This window comes from Rosa chinensis, chromosome 7 (genome assembly GCF_002994745.2).
Source record: "Rosa chinensis cultivar Old Blush chromosome 7, RchiOBHm-V2, whole genome shotgun sequence".
Taxonomy (NCBI): domain Eukaryota; kingdom Viridiplantae; phylum Streptophyta; class Magnoliopsida; order Rosales; family Rosaceae; genus Rosa; species Rosa chinensis.
In genome coordinates, this window is record NC_037094.1 from 67,740,125 (window position 1) to 67,754,818 (window position 14,694).

General features: G+C 38.4%; 3 protein-coding genes across 4 annotated transcripts in view; 2 read left to right on the forward strand and 1 right to left on the reverse strand.

Moving 5' to 3' along the window:
• Nucleotides 1-4,920: 4,920 nt before the first annotated feature.
• LOC112178461 (DNA-binding protein HEXBP-like) lies at nucleotides 4,921-5,589 on the forward strand. The gene is made up of 2 exons (XM_024316603.1): nucleotides 4,921-4,986; nucleotides 5,068-5,589. Exons 1-2 carry the CDS (start codon nucleotides 4,921-4,923, stop codon nucleotides 5,587-5,589), a joined length of 588 nt encoding a protein of 195 aa, XP_024172371.1.
• Nucleotides 5,590-9,926: 4,337 nt separating this feature from the next.
• Nucleotides 9,927-12,816, forward strand: LOC112180589 (probable disease resistance protein At4g19530). 2 transcript variants are annotated; one of them, XM_040512109.1, is made up of 4 exons: nucleotides 9,927-10,177; nucleotides 10,267-10,815; nucleotides 10,915-11,006; nucleotides 11,829-12,816. In XM_040512109.1, the coding sequence occupies exons 2-4, from the start codon at nucleotides 10,337-10,339 to the stop codon at nucleotides 12,434-12,436; spliced, it is 1,179 nt and encodes a 392-aa protein (XP_040368043.1). In that variant the 5' UTR covers nucleotides 9,927-10,177; nucleotides 10,267-10,336; the 3' UTR covers nucleotides 12,437-12,816. The 2 variants fall into 2 exon arrangements, with proteins under 2 accessions (XP_040368043.1, XP_040368042.1); XM_040512108.1 differs by having other exon boundaries at nucleotides 9,927-10,815.
• Nucleotides 12,817-14,600: 1,784 nt separating this feature from the next.
• Nucleotides 14,601-14,694, reverse strand: part of LOC121050474 — a 1,315-nt gene continuing 1,221 nt past the window's right edge. The window contains exon 2 of the mRNA XM_040510497.1: nucleotides 14,601-14,694. This exon is cut by the window's right edge and continues 130 nt beyond it. The gene's annotated coding sequence lies outside the window, so the exon portion shown is untranslated.

The window sequence follows — 14,694 nt, forward strand, 5'->3', positions numbered from 1 at the left end:
GACACTGTTCAAGTTCATGTAAGAGTTACCTAAGGAGCAAAACAAAAATTCGTGTGAGTTCTCAATTTGTAAAGAAAATAACTTTAAGTTTTCTGTGTTTTATTTAGCTTTAAGCAACCAAAACAAGAACATACAGAAAACCTAAACAATCCATACTTGCATTCATATCAGTCCATAACCAAAAATAATGTTAAGCAACACTTTTGAGCAGAAGCATAACATCCTGGAGTTCTTTATCAATATACCATGTTCAATGAAAACAAGTTATCCAAAGAAATTTATCCACATCTTTAGACAGAAGAAAAATTTCTAAGTATCCGTATTTATTTTCATCAAGCACGCATATTGCTGTTTTGTATTCTAAAACCATACTTGACCACTTCTTTGGAAGATAAAACTGAAGCATAGTTTTAAAACACAAAACACAATTTCAGTTTTGTTATTCGATCAGTTACTTGATTAGTTACCTGACCAGTTACTTGGTCAGTGACCTGGCCAGTTACATGGTCAGTGACCTGGCCAGTTACATGGTCAGTGACCTGGCCAGTTACATGGTCAGTGACCTGGCCAGTTACATGGTCAGTGACCTGACCAGTTACTTGGTCAGTGACCCGACCAGTTACATGGTCAGTGACCTGACTAGTTGGTCAGTTACCTGATCATCGTTTTCTGCCAACATCAATGAAGAATGCTTTGTGCATCATAATCACTTATGCCAACAGAAAACCACAAAACCCATGAGCTTTTAACTTTATATTCTACCCAGATTCATCCTTGTAAGAAAATTAAGCTCTCGTATCTGTCAATTTTAATAATGTGTAAACAAAATCTGGGAGATTTTTGTTCTTCATGCAATTTTTACACAATCACAGATACAATACCATATCATCAATCAATTCATCATGCATATTCAAGCACAATCAAAATTGTTTCGATTCCAAGAAACCACAGAACAATCAAGAAATTGTAAATTTCATCCGGTCACCATCTACTCTAACCTAACGCACGCCGGGAATGCAACTAGTGTTCTTGAGCACAATCAAAATTCAATTATCATGCTATGAATCGAAATCAATTTCACAGAAAAACCTGTTTTTGCTTTTTCCCCAATTTGCTGCTAAAAATCACAGCGGAAGCGTGAACTTGATATTTAACCAGATGCAGCAATTGACTTAAGTAACTTACCTTGATCAGTTACATGACCAGTTACATGGTCAGTTACCTGATCAGTGACTTGGTCCGTAAAGCAAAAACCCCTTTTCTTTTTTTTTTTTTTTTTTTTTGTGTTTGTTTTGCAAAACCCTAAAACGATTTTGATACTTGTGAGCCTATGCTCTGATACCAATTGTAAAATAACCATATACATGCTCACAACATATGCACACAATCATAAAAGGGATTAAGGCTTACCTTCAGCAATTACTGGCATGGATTCCATCTTATGCAACTGCAAACACGAACACTGAATATAGCCTTCTGTTACTTACCAACTTGCTTCTCAATGGACAGAACAATATGCAAAACGTCGGTAGTAATCAGGGACCAATTCATCTGTATATATAGGTGACTTAAACCTCAAGAAGCTTCCCATTAAAGCTATCCATATCGGTTTAGGTTTCCTAGTTAGATTCTTAATGTATCACAACTTGTAGCCTTCCTTGTAGACTAAGCAATAGATTACTATCCTTAATGAATTGATACACTATTCATTAAGTCACTAGTATTGATTTACTGTTTGTATCCATGTTAAACTAGGATTGATATTAAGCTAATCATCAATTACTTTATGATGATATGTGTTATGTCCATATTTGATCTTACAGGTGAATTAATTTCAAGGCTAGCCATGGGCCCATGGCGATATGGTTGAATAGCAAGACAAATAGAAATACGTGTGAATGAAGAGATACAAACTATGGAGTACTATATATTGAGAGTTAACACGTACTTAACCTAATAGGACATGTAATCCTTGTACCCTAAAGACAAGGAATTCTAATCGAACAACAATCATAATCATAATCGGACAATAAAAGTTCTCAATATTCACAGCCACTTTGTGTGTGTACTTTTCTAATATAAGAAGAGGAATATCCATGCATTGTTTAGATGGGGTTTAATGTGCAATTAGTTTCCAAAACATTGCTTTTATTGAGCACCATTCTGTAACTTTTTGATAATTAGTAATTACTTATCGATCTCATGTAATGGTACTTCTCAATGCTCATGTAATGGTACTTCTCATGTAACTTTTTGAGATGGTGGTACTGAAGCACTCATGAAACTACTTGGAATCAGCTGTCTCAGAAGCTTTACTGGAGTTGCTTGCAACCTCTCAGCTGAAGGTGATATATATATCAGCCAATTGTGACTGGGGTTTGAAGTACTTTGAACTATTAACATTAGTATCGCAGCTTTCTTTCATACACCACGTACCTGCAGCTTTATATAGCTTCCCTAGTTTTACAAAAATTAGCATGAGTGAAGTGATGAGCTAGTTTCGTTATTGATATGTCCATTTGTTATTGATGAGCTAGTTTCCCTAGTTTTACAGGAAAGTGAGGAAACTGATCATTTGTTTGAGAAATAGATCTACAGAGGCTTTGGGATTGTACTAGGGTGGTTAAAGAGAAACAGTATGTGAAGAATATGTTTTCTTGATATTCACTGAATTGGTTTACATGCTTTATACACAACGTTTACATATTAGATCCACACTAGCAAAAGCGCCCGCGCTATGCTGCGGGATTGTTGTTAATAATGTTGTATGTAAGGCTCTATAACCCTGTTGATGAGCTCATTCATTCAGTTAAAGCACGACAATAAGCTGAATGCATTCACTTGTCAAGATCAAGATCCCTACTTATTCTATAATTCAAAATCAATAAAGCAATCTCATATAAGCAACATATAAATCAACATATAGAAATCACAACTTTATTTCAAAACATATAAACGGGATTTAAACTTTGTCTTTAATGTCATGTTAACTAGAATTCATAACTCTACTAATCAAATAAAGGAAAACAAAAGAAAGTATGAAATACACCGTGAAAGATGGATGACAAATTAGCCTTGAGACGAAGAACTTGAAGATCCTTGAAAGCAAGCAATCTTCTAGGGACGACACAAGGGTGGATGGCGAATAAGATCTTGATGTATTGCATGACTTCTTCTCCTCCTTGCTTGAGACGCAGAGCTTCTGAAGACTAGAGAATGGAGAGAATTTTCATTGGAATTTCTTAGGGAGAGAGGTGTGTGTTGTGGTGGTGTGTTTTTTCTGAATGAAAATGTGTGTTGTAAACGTCAAGCATAGGAGGGGTTTATATAGGGGGACGGCCAAGCTTCATGATCCTTCTTTTAATTTCCCAAGGAATTAATCTGATAATGTCACACAGCTTCGACCAATCACGTAGTGCCACGTCAGCTCTGTTGTGTCATCCAACTAATCAAAAAGCTCCAAAATCAATCCTTAATATATTGTTGCCGAATTTTCAAGGATTATTTCTTATTTTATTCATAATTTTCGGCCAAATATCTAGGAGTGACATTGTCTAAGATATCCGGACGCATTTTGAACATTTTCTCCCTTAAATCTCTCCATGGCTTTATCCTTAACATCCTCCCCTTGATTTTCTCTTGATTTTCACATTAAAACTGCAGATTTTAATTCCTTTATTTCGGCCAACATATCTTGAGGGAATTGAGGGATGGATCTGGACTTGTTTTGAGCCTTTTCTTGTTGCACAATCCCTTGAAACTCTCCCAAGATTTTCTCAACGTAATCTCTTTGATTTTCACATTATCTCCATCATTTCCCATGGCAAAAATCATATTTAATCTCCCAAAATATCTCTAACGTCATCTTCAAGCCATGTGGTTTCCTAGTGCCTTCCAGTTTCCTCTCTCAACGTTCCCTAGCTTTTCTTTCTCTTCCTGAGCTCATTTCAGTTTGTTTGCTCCATAGGACCTGAAAATAGAAACTTTTATTAAACTTACTAAAAATAGAAACTTTCTAAAAATAGTAACTTTCCTAAACAAGAATGATTCATTTAAGGAAATAACTAAATAAATATGAGGAAATAACAATTAAAAGGTCGCATTAAAATGCTCCTATCAAGAAGTTCCGCTAGCGGTGTTGCGCCTAGCGGAGACTCGCTTGCAAGGAGAAAAGGGTTCCACGTGGTTGTGGGTTCGATTCCCACAGACGACGTCAATGTTAATGTCTAAAGTTAAGCGGTAGCTAAACCTTGGTTAACGCTGGTCCGATGGGCGGACCGCTACTTGTGATATTCTCAGAGCTTCCGCTAGCTGTCAAGTAAAATACACAGGGCGCTAGAGGGAGACCGCGTTGGGCGGTCTTCTCTTCTCCGATGCCTAAGTTAGTCAATGTATTTATGTTGACAAAGTAACAGTAGGTAAGTAGTAAATGCGTAATTAATGAAGAGAGATGAGAAGACCTTTTATAGGTTGGGAAGAGGCTGACCTCTTCCTTATTTTCGATGTGGGACTGATATGCTTTAGTTCCGAGCTTCTGGAGCTTCTGATGCTGTTTTGGCGCGGCGTGGCGGCGCATTAGCGGTAATCTGGGGGTGAGCTGGGGCTCAAGCAGTAGCCTGCTTGGCTGTGTTCCCGTAGGTCACTCATTTGGCTGGAGTTGGTACCGCTAGCGGTAGCATGAACATGGCTCATTATAGCTAATTATGCTTGGAAAATGCTCATATAAGTACAGGAAGTGAACTTTCAAATCATGAAATGAGATTGTATAACGAAAACAAGAGAGAACTACTGGGATGTACATACATTCAGATTGTTATAGAAATGTACGAGTAAGTATTTCTGTGGTTCGATCTATATATATATATATATATATATATATATATATATATATGGTTTTGGTTTCTTAACATTTGTATAGCTATGAAGAGCTTCATTGATGTGGATTCTGATGTTATCATTTCCTTTGGTATCTTTATTGTTTTCTTTGTACATTGGAATTTGTCCCTTATTCATACTTTTGTCGTTGTCCACTAATATGTGTGAAATTCTTGTGTATTAATTTTTCAGAGTTCAGCTCATGGCTACTCTTCTGGTGGGAGTAGAAACTCTGGCAAAGAGCTTAAAACATTTGTAGAACAAAATGAATGCTTCAAGTGTGGTCGTCCAGGATATTGGGCCAAAGATTGCCCTTCAGCAGGTGATCAAGACATGTATGGAAGGAAAATGGGAACGGAAGCCTACTCATCCTCGGGTTGGAGCAACTATGGGGGAGGAGATGGATCATCTGTGGGGAGAAATGAATGCTTCGAGTGCGGCCGCCCAGGACATTGGGCCCGAGATTGCCCCTCTGCAAATGATCAGGAAATGCATGGAAGTGGTCAAGCGGGAGGGGATGACTCAAACAATGACTACATTGTTTACTCATATGGTGGAAGGAGAAGCCCTTACTGGGAAGATGACTGCTTCAAGTGTGGGCGCTCCGGACATTGGCAGCGAGAGTGCCCTAAAGCAAATGGTGGAGGTGGAAACGATAATGGCAATGATGGAAAGCGCAGAGAAATTGAGGTATGCCTGGGATGGCCGTTCTGAATAGGAGGAAAGTCATCTCTGCTATATGGCAGCTACTAGCATATCTTCATGTTATTTTTGCTTCTGATAAAGAGATGTTTCAAGCATTTGAAAAGAAATATTAAAAATTAAGAGTTCGTACTTGATAGTGTTTGATGAATGAGAAAACGTGCTGGATCTTTTCCGTGTGCTCCTGTATGATCGAGTCTAGAGATAACTATCAGCTCCCAGAGGTGTAAAAGTGTCATGCCCCGGAAATTCACAATTATTTTCCGAGGATTTTCCGGAATTAATTTTATAACTATTGGATGGTTTCGTGGCTCGTGGATGGAGCGGAAGTGTTTCGGGCGAATAATTAATTGAAGAATATGGTTTTAGGGGGGTTGCCAAAGGTTGACTTTTTATTCGTTGGGATTCTCCGAAAACTTCCTTCACAAAAGTTGTAGAGTGCGTCGATACGAGTTCGTGGACATGTGGAACGCGAGAATCGGAGTTCGTATGAGGAAGTTATGGCTATTGGAAAAAGTTTCCATTTTAGTTTATATAGGAAAAATCAGAAATATATTTTCATTTTCCTCATTTCCTTTTCCGGAAGCCATTTTTTCTCTCTCTCTTCTCTCTCGTCCGCGCCCTCAGAGTCGAAGATTTTCGACTGACCCGACCCGAACCCGGCCGACCCGACCCGGCTTTTCCGGCGAACTGCGGCGGTCTCCGGCGACGAAACTTTCCAGATAGGATCGCCTCCTCCGTCTGGTTGTCTCTGTGGTGCTCTCTAGCGCCGATTCATCTCCACGGCGGCGCTGCAAGGTGGTGCAGCCTTGTGTTTTCGGACCCGGCCGGAAAACACAACTCCGGCGACCTCATGACTTCAGGCTTCTTGGGTTGAGTTCAGAACAAGCTCGCTGATCGATCCATGGTGTTTGTTTTGATCGGTTGACGTGGAATTCGATCAACTCAGTTGGGATTACTGTTCACGGCTTGTGAGGTAGTTTTCGACCCTTTATGCTTGTTTTCTGACTTCGAGCTAGTTTTGAGTATTCACAAGCATGCTTAGATGAAGAACTTTGATGTTGGGAGTTTTGTGAAATAATGTGTTTTGGCCGGTGGCGGTGCACCACCGTCTGTGGCGGCGTTCCGGCGGTGTTCCGGCCACTTAAGGAATTGGTTTTGGTATTATATATGTTCTACTCGTTGATACGAGCGTTTCGATATATAATATGCAAATTTTGGAGTTCGTATGGAATTGTTATGATTTTTGCAGTTTCATACCGATCGATTTATTCGATCCTTGAGGATTCGAGCGTCCGATCGACTTGTGGTTTGGTCACATCGATCGTGGGCGTATTCCTGAGACTTTGGAAGGTCTCGGATGTGGTTTTGCCTCGATTGGCACCACTTTGGGGGATTTTAGTTCAAAACAAGGGTTTCGGACTTAAATCAAATGTGAATCGTTACTGATTTTGATCATTGGTGATTAGGTGCTTCTAAAGGTGAATTGGACGAGTTGTTGGTGATAGTGTTGGTTCGGTTCTGTATTGAAGACGCAGCAGGAGTTCGAGGTGAGTAATCTCACGAAGTTCATTTCACGAACGGGAATACCCTTATTGTTTTGAGAGTTATTTAGTTAACTGCAAACTATAGATGGTATTAGTGGCACTTTAGAGTAGATGATTACGTGTGTGTATATATATATTATGGGATGTATATATATACATACGTATTCATGTATTAGTAGATATATGTTTACGTGAAATATATATGTTTTGGTGGTTTGTGGATTTATGAAAACAATATGCATGAAATGATGCTTTTTATTGTTTTGGGGTGTGGCTTTTGGAAAACAAATGATTTGTGGAAATGATTGATTTCGATTTGTTTTGAAAAGCGTTGAGATTTGAGAAAAGTGTTGAGATTTGGGTATGAAAACAATAGGCATGAATTGATGCTTTTTATTGTTTTGTGTTATGGCTTTTTCAGAAAACAATAATTATGGGAATGTTGATTTCGATTGTTTTCAAAAGCGTTGTGATTTGTGTAACATTTTGGGTCCAATGCGACTCCTTTAATGTTTTGCTCCAAGGGACATTGCGGCCCGAGGATCGAAGGTCTAAGACCTTGGGCAGAATCTCAGGTGACCACGTCTTTGGCCGGACGAGTGGTTACGTTTTTCAGTTAGAGCTCTAATCTGTCTGCCATATAGGTAATTCATGGGGTAACGGGAATTGGTTATTTACAACTCATGACATTACGTATTTTTAGGGAACAAGGTGTGAGTTGCTTCCTTATTAATGGTTTTTAAGGGGACAAGGTGTGAGTTGTTTTCCTTATTAACGTTTTGATAGAAATCAAGGTGTGAGTTGCTTTCTATGGTACGATTATGGTACATTTGATAGGAAACAAGGTGTGAGTTGTTTTCTATGTTTTACTGATAGAAATCAAGGAGTGAGTTTCTTTCTATGTTTTACTGATAGAAATCAAGGAGTGAGTTGCTTTCTATGTTTTATTGATAGAAATCAAGGTGTGAGTTGCTTTCTATGTTTTATTGATAGAATTCAAGTGCGGGTTGTTTTCTATGTTTCGTTTTAAAAGGAAACAAGGTGTGAGTTGCTTTCTTTTATTTCGATTTGAAAGGAAATTAAAGTGTGAGTTATTCTCCTTTATTTCGTGTTTTAAGGAATCAAAGCGTGAGTTGTTTTCCTTATTTTTGGCGTGAGTTGTGTGTGGTTTGAGTTACTCATACGGGCTTGCAAAAGCTTACCGGGTTTGTTGTGTGGCAACCCGGTACACTATTCAAACGGTGTAGGGGTTAATCCTGCAGGTTAGGATAATCGGGGCTGAAGCTGAGGTAGCGCCTTTGCAGCTTTACGGTAGGAAACCATCTTTGTGACCTTACCGTTATTTGAACTTCCGTTGTAGTGAGCTCTGAGGAGCATTTACGTTTTATCTTGTTGTTGACAATTTAATTCGTAAGCTTGTGTAATATATAACTCAATGGAGCGAGTGTATATTAACTTTGAGGGTTCAGGGCATCAATATCTGTGTAAGTTAAAGGGAAAAAGATTCCAGGTATTTTGTATTGATGACTGGACGTTCACGCATATATAATTATGGGGTTATATATATCGATTTTCATGTGTGTAAAATCAGGGGCGTGACAAAAAGTACAATAAAACTAGAGAAGGAGAGGCTCCCCCATAGGGGAGAAGAGAATAATATAGGCGTTTAAATAAGTATGCATGTGCTGGTAGTTCACGACCTTACTTGAACGGGATCTGTTCTATAGGATCGTACCTCACGTCTAAGGAGATGGGAATCTAAACCTTAGAAGCATTTGGTCTTGATCAGACTAGGATAAACTGGGCCTTGTGGTGGATGTAATGGGTTGGGTTGTATTATCCGTGTTATGAGATAAAGTACTGTGACGACAGAGTATCCCAACAAGTTATATGTTTTCTCGTTTATTATCTTCATTAATTTTTTTTGTTTTTGTCACTTCTTATTTTGGTTGATTGGCTTGTCCTTTTGGATTCATTTTTTGTTTTTTCCTGCAACTTTTCTTGTTCCTAGCTAGTTCCTACTGACTTTATCTTTAGTGAGTTGGTCAAGCCTGGAAAGCTTAGCCCTGTAGGCCCCTGCGTGTTCCTCATCTTTAATTTTGAATCACAAGTAGTGAACAATAACTGGACGAAAGTCCTTGAAATTTCCTCATTGGTTTCTTCTTTTTATCCCTGCTACTAGGAATCCTACTCCCAGTGATTCTTACTTCACTGAAAAAAAAAAAAAAAAAAAAAAAGATTCTCTTCTTAATTACTAGAAATTACATCCACCACAAGATCGGTTTATCCTGTGGGGGTGATCTGATCAGCTCAAATGCTTCTATCATCTCAGATCATTCCCGCAGGATAAATTGGCATTGTGGTGGATGTAATGTGAATCCACTACTTCATGGGTTGGGTTGTATTATCCGTGAGTTATAAGTTAAAGTACTGTGAGGACAGAGAAAGATCCCAAACAGAGTTGGGATACAAATCTTTCTTTAAATTACCACTCACTAGTCTTGAAAGCTTTGATCAATCTCATGCCTTGGTAAGTTATATGTTTTCTCATTTATTATCTTCATTAATTTTTTTGTTTTTGTCACTTCTTATTTTGGTTGATTGGTTTATTTTGGGACTTGTCCTTTTGGATTCATTTTTTGTTTTTTCCTTTAACTTTTCTTGTTCATGCTTGTTCCTAGCTAGTTCCTACTGACTTTATCTTTAGTGAGTTGGTCAAGCCTGAAAAGCTTAGCCCTGTAGGCCCCTACGCGTTCCTCATCTTTAATTTTGAATCACAAGTAGTGAACAATAACTGGACGAAAGTCCTTGAAATTTCCTCATTGGTTTCTTCTTTTTATCTCTGCTACTAAGAATTCTACTCCCAACGATTCTTACTTCACTGAAAAAAAAAAAAGAAAAAAAAAAGATTCTCTTCTTAATTACTAGCAAGTTCAAAATCTTTGCAAATCCAACATTGCTTTGATCCAGAAAACTGGTGATCAGATCAGCACAATCTCACTGTATTCTCTCTTCTCCCACACTGCTTGATCTGTTTTGCTTCACATGCCAGTGTACGTTCATCATCGTTATCTGTCGATTTATACTGTACATATAGACTTCCACCACTTAATGTAGTATTTGTTTTAATTATTTCTTGAAGCAAGGGATTTTTGCTCCAAGAAAGAGTTTGCCAGTCTGGACTTGTGGATTGATTTACTTGTTTCTGTAATATGGCTTCTCCTTCTTGTTCTTCTGCACCTGGCAGCTTTAAGCATGATGTATTTCTTAGTTTTAGAGGGGAGGACACCCGCAAGACTTTTACAAGCCATCTTTATGCGGCTTTAGTTAGTAATCACATCAACACCTACATAGATGATGAAATCGAGAGGGGAGAGGAAATTGCACCAGCCCTTCTCCAAGCAATAGAGGCATCAAAACTTTCCGTAGTCATTTTGTCACAAGGCTATGCTTCTTCCAGATGGTGCTTGAATGAACTCGCTCATATATTGGAATTGAAGGAAAGACACCAACTATCGGTTTTACCCATTTTTTATGGGGTAGATCCATCACATGTACGGAATCAGAGGGAGAGTTATGCAGCTGCATTTGTTCAACATGAGAAACATTTCAAGCAAGACAAGGTGCTCAAGTGGAGGGAGGCTTTAACCAAAGCTTCTGATCTAGCTGGGTTTGATTCACGCAAGACTAGGTAACTTTTCAACTTTTTACTAGTTCATTTCTCTGACAGGTTAACTATACGACCTTAAGTCCTCAACTAGTAATTATTTGTTGTTGGTCATTATGCCAGCCCCGATTCCAAGTTAGTTGAGGAAGTTCTGAAAGTTATTCAGAAGAAGTTGAATCGCAAATACTCAAGAGATTTGACCCCACAAGATGTTGGTACGTCCGCCGCTCAATTTGCGCACACAAATGCGTGCGAATTCTCCCTTTTTTGTAATTGTATTATAGTGTCGGTTGATAGCTAAGTGATGAGATCTGAGATGAAAGCTGTCAACCGTCCGATCTCAATCGAACGGTCAGTGACCAAATCATCCCTGGTCAGTAGCTGACCAGGGGAACGGGATCATAGTGTTATAATAAGGACCGTTCATTTTCAAATCACTTTACAATGAATATCTTTGTTTTTTCGTCTGAATAGTGATGAATATCTTTGAAATATTAACTAAATCAACTCTTTTATAAACTTGAAAGTATCAAATACGTTTTGGTAAATGTTAATTTTCTAATTATGTTTGAAACAATTAGTTGACTAAACCATATTCAATTTATTGGTTGTTTATAAAAACGATCCTTGAAACGGGTGTAGAAAATGAACGTTTTTTTTATTTTTAATAAAGAGGATCAAAAGATTTCACTTCTACCCTCATGGTGACTCGAACCCATGACCTGAATCTTAGGTAATGGGTGTAGAAAATGAACGTTCAAATCATGACATAATGGAAGCAAGTGAGAGGGGAGGTCTTGGATGTGTGTATCCAAATTATTTAGAAATGCAGGAGTATTTTCTCTTGTTTTATGGTTTCGGTTTTTCTTAACGACTATCCTTCTTTAGCTAAGAAGAGCTTTATTGATATGGACACTGTAATGTTATCCTTTTCCTTCGTTATCTTTACACTCTTTGCACACTTGAATATGTCCCTTGTTCATAATTTTGTTTTTGTCCACTAAAATATTTGAATTTCTTGTGACTATATTATTCAGAGTTCAGCTCACGGCAACTTATCAATGGGAATGAGCCCGACAGGGCTAAAGATAATTGCTTCAAGTGTGGTGGGATAGGACATTGGCGCAGAGACTGCCCTTCAGATAATTGCTCCAAGTGTGGTGGGATAGGACATTGGGACAGAGACTGCCCTTCAGATAATTGCTTCAAGTGTGGTGGGATAGGACATTGGGACAGAGACTGCCCTTCAGTAGGTGATGAAGACAGCCATTCAGCAGATAAATGCTTCGAGTATGGTGGGATAGGACATTGGGCCGATGATAGCCCTTCATCGAGTGATGAAGACAGCCCTTCAGCATATAAATGCTTCGAGTATGGTGGGATAGGACAATGGGGTGATGACAGCCCTTCAGCAAGTGATGAAGACAGCCCTTCAACGAGTGATGAAGACAGCCCTTTAGCAGATAAATGCTCCGAGTGTGGTGGGATAGGACATTGGGCCAAAGACTGCCCTTCAGATGAATGCTTCAAGTGTGGTGGGATAGGACATTACGCCAAAGACTGCCCTTCATATAAATGCTTCAAGTGTGGTGGGATAGGACATTGCTCCAAAGATTGCCCTTCAAATAAATGCATCATCAGGTGATGAAGATATGTAGGGGCATATCTACATACAAGCCTCATTGGGCTGAAGCCCACCTGAGATTTGATAAATCACTAGGTATATGTAATATTTATAGATGTCAAGGACTTATAGTCTTGGTTTAGTGTTTTAACTAATACCAAACCCATCCAAGTCCGAATCGCATCAATAGCAATCATTTAGTTATTTTTTTCTCTTACTTCCTATTTTCTTGATTTTTTTCTAAATGTTTTTTTTTCTTTCTCCCAATGCATGCTGGGCTCGAAGTTGGATATGGGGCCTCCCTTGTGTGTGGATTTGGATCGGTTTGGTTTTTATGTTTGTATTTTTTGTTTTATCTTTGGGCTTGCATTCTGTTGTAAGATGTTAGGTCATTACTTTATTCGAGATTCTTAGTTTATTTATTTATTTTGGGTGTGTTTATAGCTATTTCCTATTTTGAGTATTTTTGTTGATTTCTTCTACATTTTTTTTTCCTTTTTCCCAATGCATGCTGGGCTCGAAGTTGGATATTGGACCTCCCTTGAGTGTGGATTTGGATCTGTTTGGTATTTATATTGATATTTTTTGTTTTATCTTTGGGCTTGCATTATTTTGTAAGATGTTAGGTCATTATTTTATTCGGGATTCTGATTAAGTGGTGTTAGCTCAGTGGTTAGAGCACCCACTACCTAAGATCGAGGTCATGGGTTTGAGTCACCATGGGGGTAGGAGTGAAATCCTTGGATCCTCTTAAAAAAAAAAAAAGTATTTTATTCGGGATTCTTAGTTTTTTATTTATTTTGGATGCAGTCTTAAAAGGTGAGTGTGTTTATAGCTATTTCTGAAAGGACCCTTATGAGTGAGTCGTTACTGTACTATGAGTTTTTATTTTTTGCATCTCAATAAAGTATATATTGTTTAAGTACATCTAGTTTATGTGTCTGGCCCAAAATCGATCTAGTGACTTGTCCAAGTTGTAATAGGGTTAGTCTTATAGACATCTTCCTAGATATCCAAATCATTGTACGATTATGTTTCCTTGTAAGACTCTGATTCTTTGCTTGTAATCCTCTATATAAAGAGGCCTCTATTATCAATGAAAGTATAGATCATTCTCTCCCATATTCAAATTCCCTAAAACATGTTATCAGCACCAAGCCCTAACCCTGAAACCAAGAAGCCAAAACCCTAGAAAATAAAAAAAATTGTTTGCCGTTAGCCTCGTCGCTAGGGGTGGGTTCGAGAAATCGAAAACAGAAAAAAAATCGAGCCGAAAGCCGAACTGAAGCTGAAAAACGCTGAATCGAAAAAAAAACCGCACCAAACTTAAAGTAACCGGTTCAGTTCCGTTTTCGGTTTTAGCATGGAAAAAACCGAACCAGTTAAAACTATGTCGTCTTGACTTTAGAAACCCTAAGGGTCCACGACTTCTATGCCTCTCGCCTCTCTTTTTTCTCTCACCCTTTCATTTAAGTTTCTCTTTCTTCTCTGGCCTCTCGCCATCTCTTTCTTCTCTTCATCAATTCTCTTAGAGCAACTCCAACAGATTCCTCATATTTTGATTTTTATCTATTTTAGGAAAAAATAAGCCTCTTTTGCTCCAACAGATTCCCTATAACTATCCCTATTTTAGGGAAAGTAAGGAAAGAGAAAACCAAATTCCCTATATTTACAGCAAACTCCAAAATTTTAAGGAAGAATATGGAGATTTTAGAGATTGTTGTAAAATAGGGAATTTGTTGAAGTTGGAGAAGAAAAAGAGGCTAAAGCTTTGACTTTTGCTTCCCTATAATACAGAAATTATAGAGAAGCTGTTGGAGTTGTTCTTAGTTTTCTTGTCGTCGTCAAGAACTTAAGATCGCCAAGGAGTGGAAGGGTCGTTAGTTCTCTCATTTTTCTCTTCCTCTCTGGTTTCCGCTGCCGCTCTGGTCATCCAGGCCTTCAAAAAGCCGGATCCCGACCGCAAGAAGGTCAAGAACATCGAGCACAATGACCTGAGCGAGACCGATGCTCTTACTGCACCCTTCTTCTTCTTCTTCTTCTTCTTCTTCATACTTCGTATATCCAGAGCCTCTTTCTCTCTCTATCTCTCTTTGTATCTGTATATATCTATAGATCTTTCTCTCTCTCTGATTCAAAATAAGACTCACTTGAGATAGTACGTAAGGGAAAAGACATTCTGGTTTGTTTGGCCAAAGGGCAAATAGAACATTGGCTTATATCACAAGCTTTATTTGCAGAAAAGGGAAATAATAAAGAAACTTTGCTAGAAGGATGGT

What these genes read in the sequence shown, in the direction of transcription:
- LOC112178461 (XM_024316603.1), top strand. Translation starts at nt 4,921, where the DNA reads ATGAAGAGCTTCATTGATGTGGATTCTGATGTTATCATTTCCTTTGGT. An exon ending in GTATCTTTATTGTTTTCTTT is followed by an intron (nt 4,987 to 5,067) that starts GTACATTGGAAT and finishes TTAATTTTTCAG; the next exon opens with AGTTCAGCTCATGGCTACTC.
- LOC112180589 (XM_040512108.1), top strand. Translation starts at nt 10,337, where the DNA reads ATGGCTTCTCCTTCTTGTTCTTCTGCACCTGGCAGCTTTAAGCATGAT. An exon ending in TTTGATTCACGCAAGACTAG is followed by an intron (nt 10,816 to 10,914) that starts GTAACTTTTCAA and finishes TCATTATGCCAG; the next exon opens with CCCCGATTCCAAGTTAGTTG. An exon ending in TTTGACCCCACAAGATGTTG is followed by an intron (nt 11,007 to 11,828) that starts GTACGTCCGCCG and finishes TATATTATTCAG; the next exon opens with AGTTCAGCTCACGGCAACTT.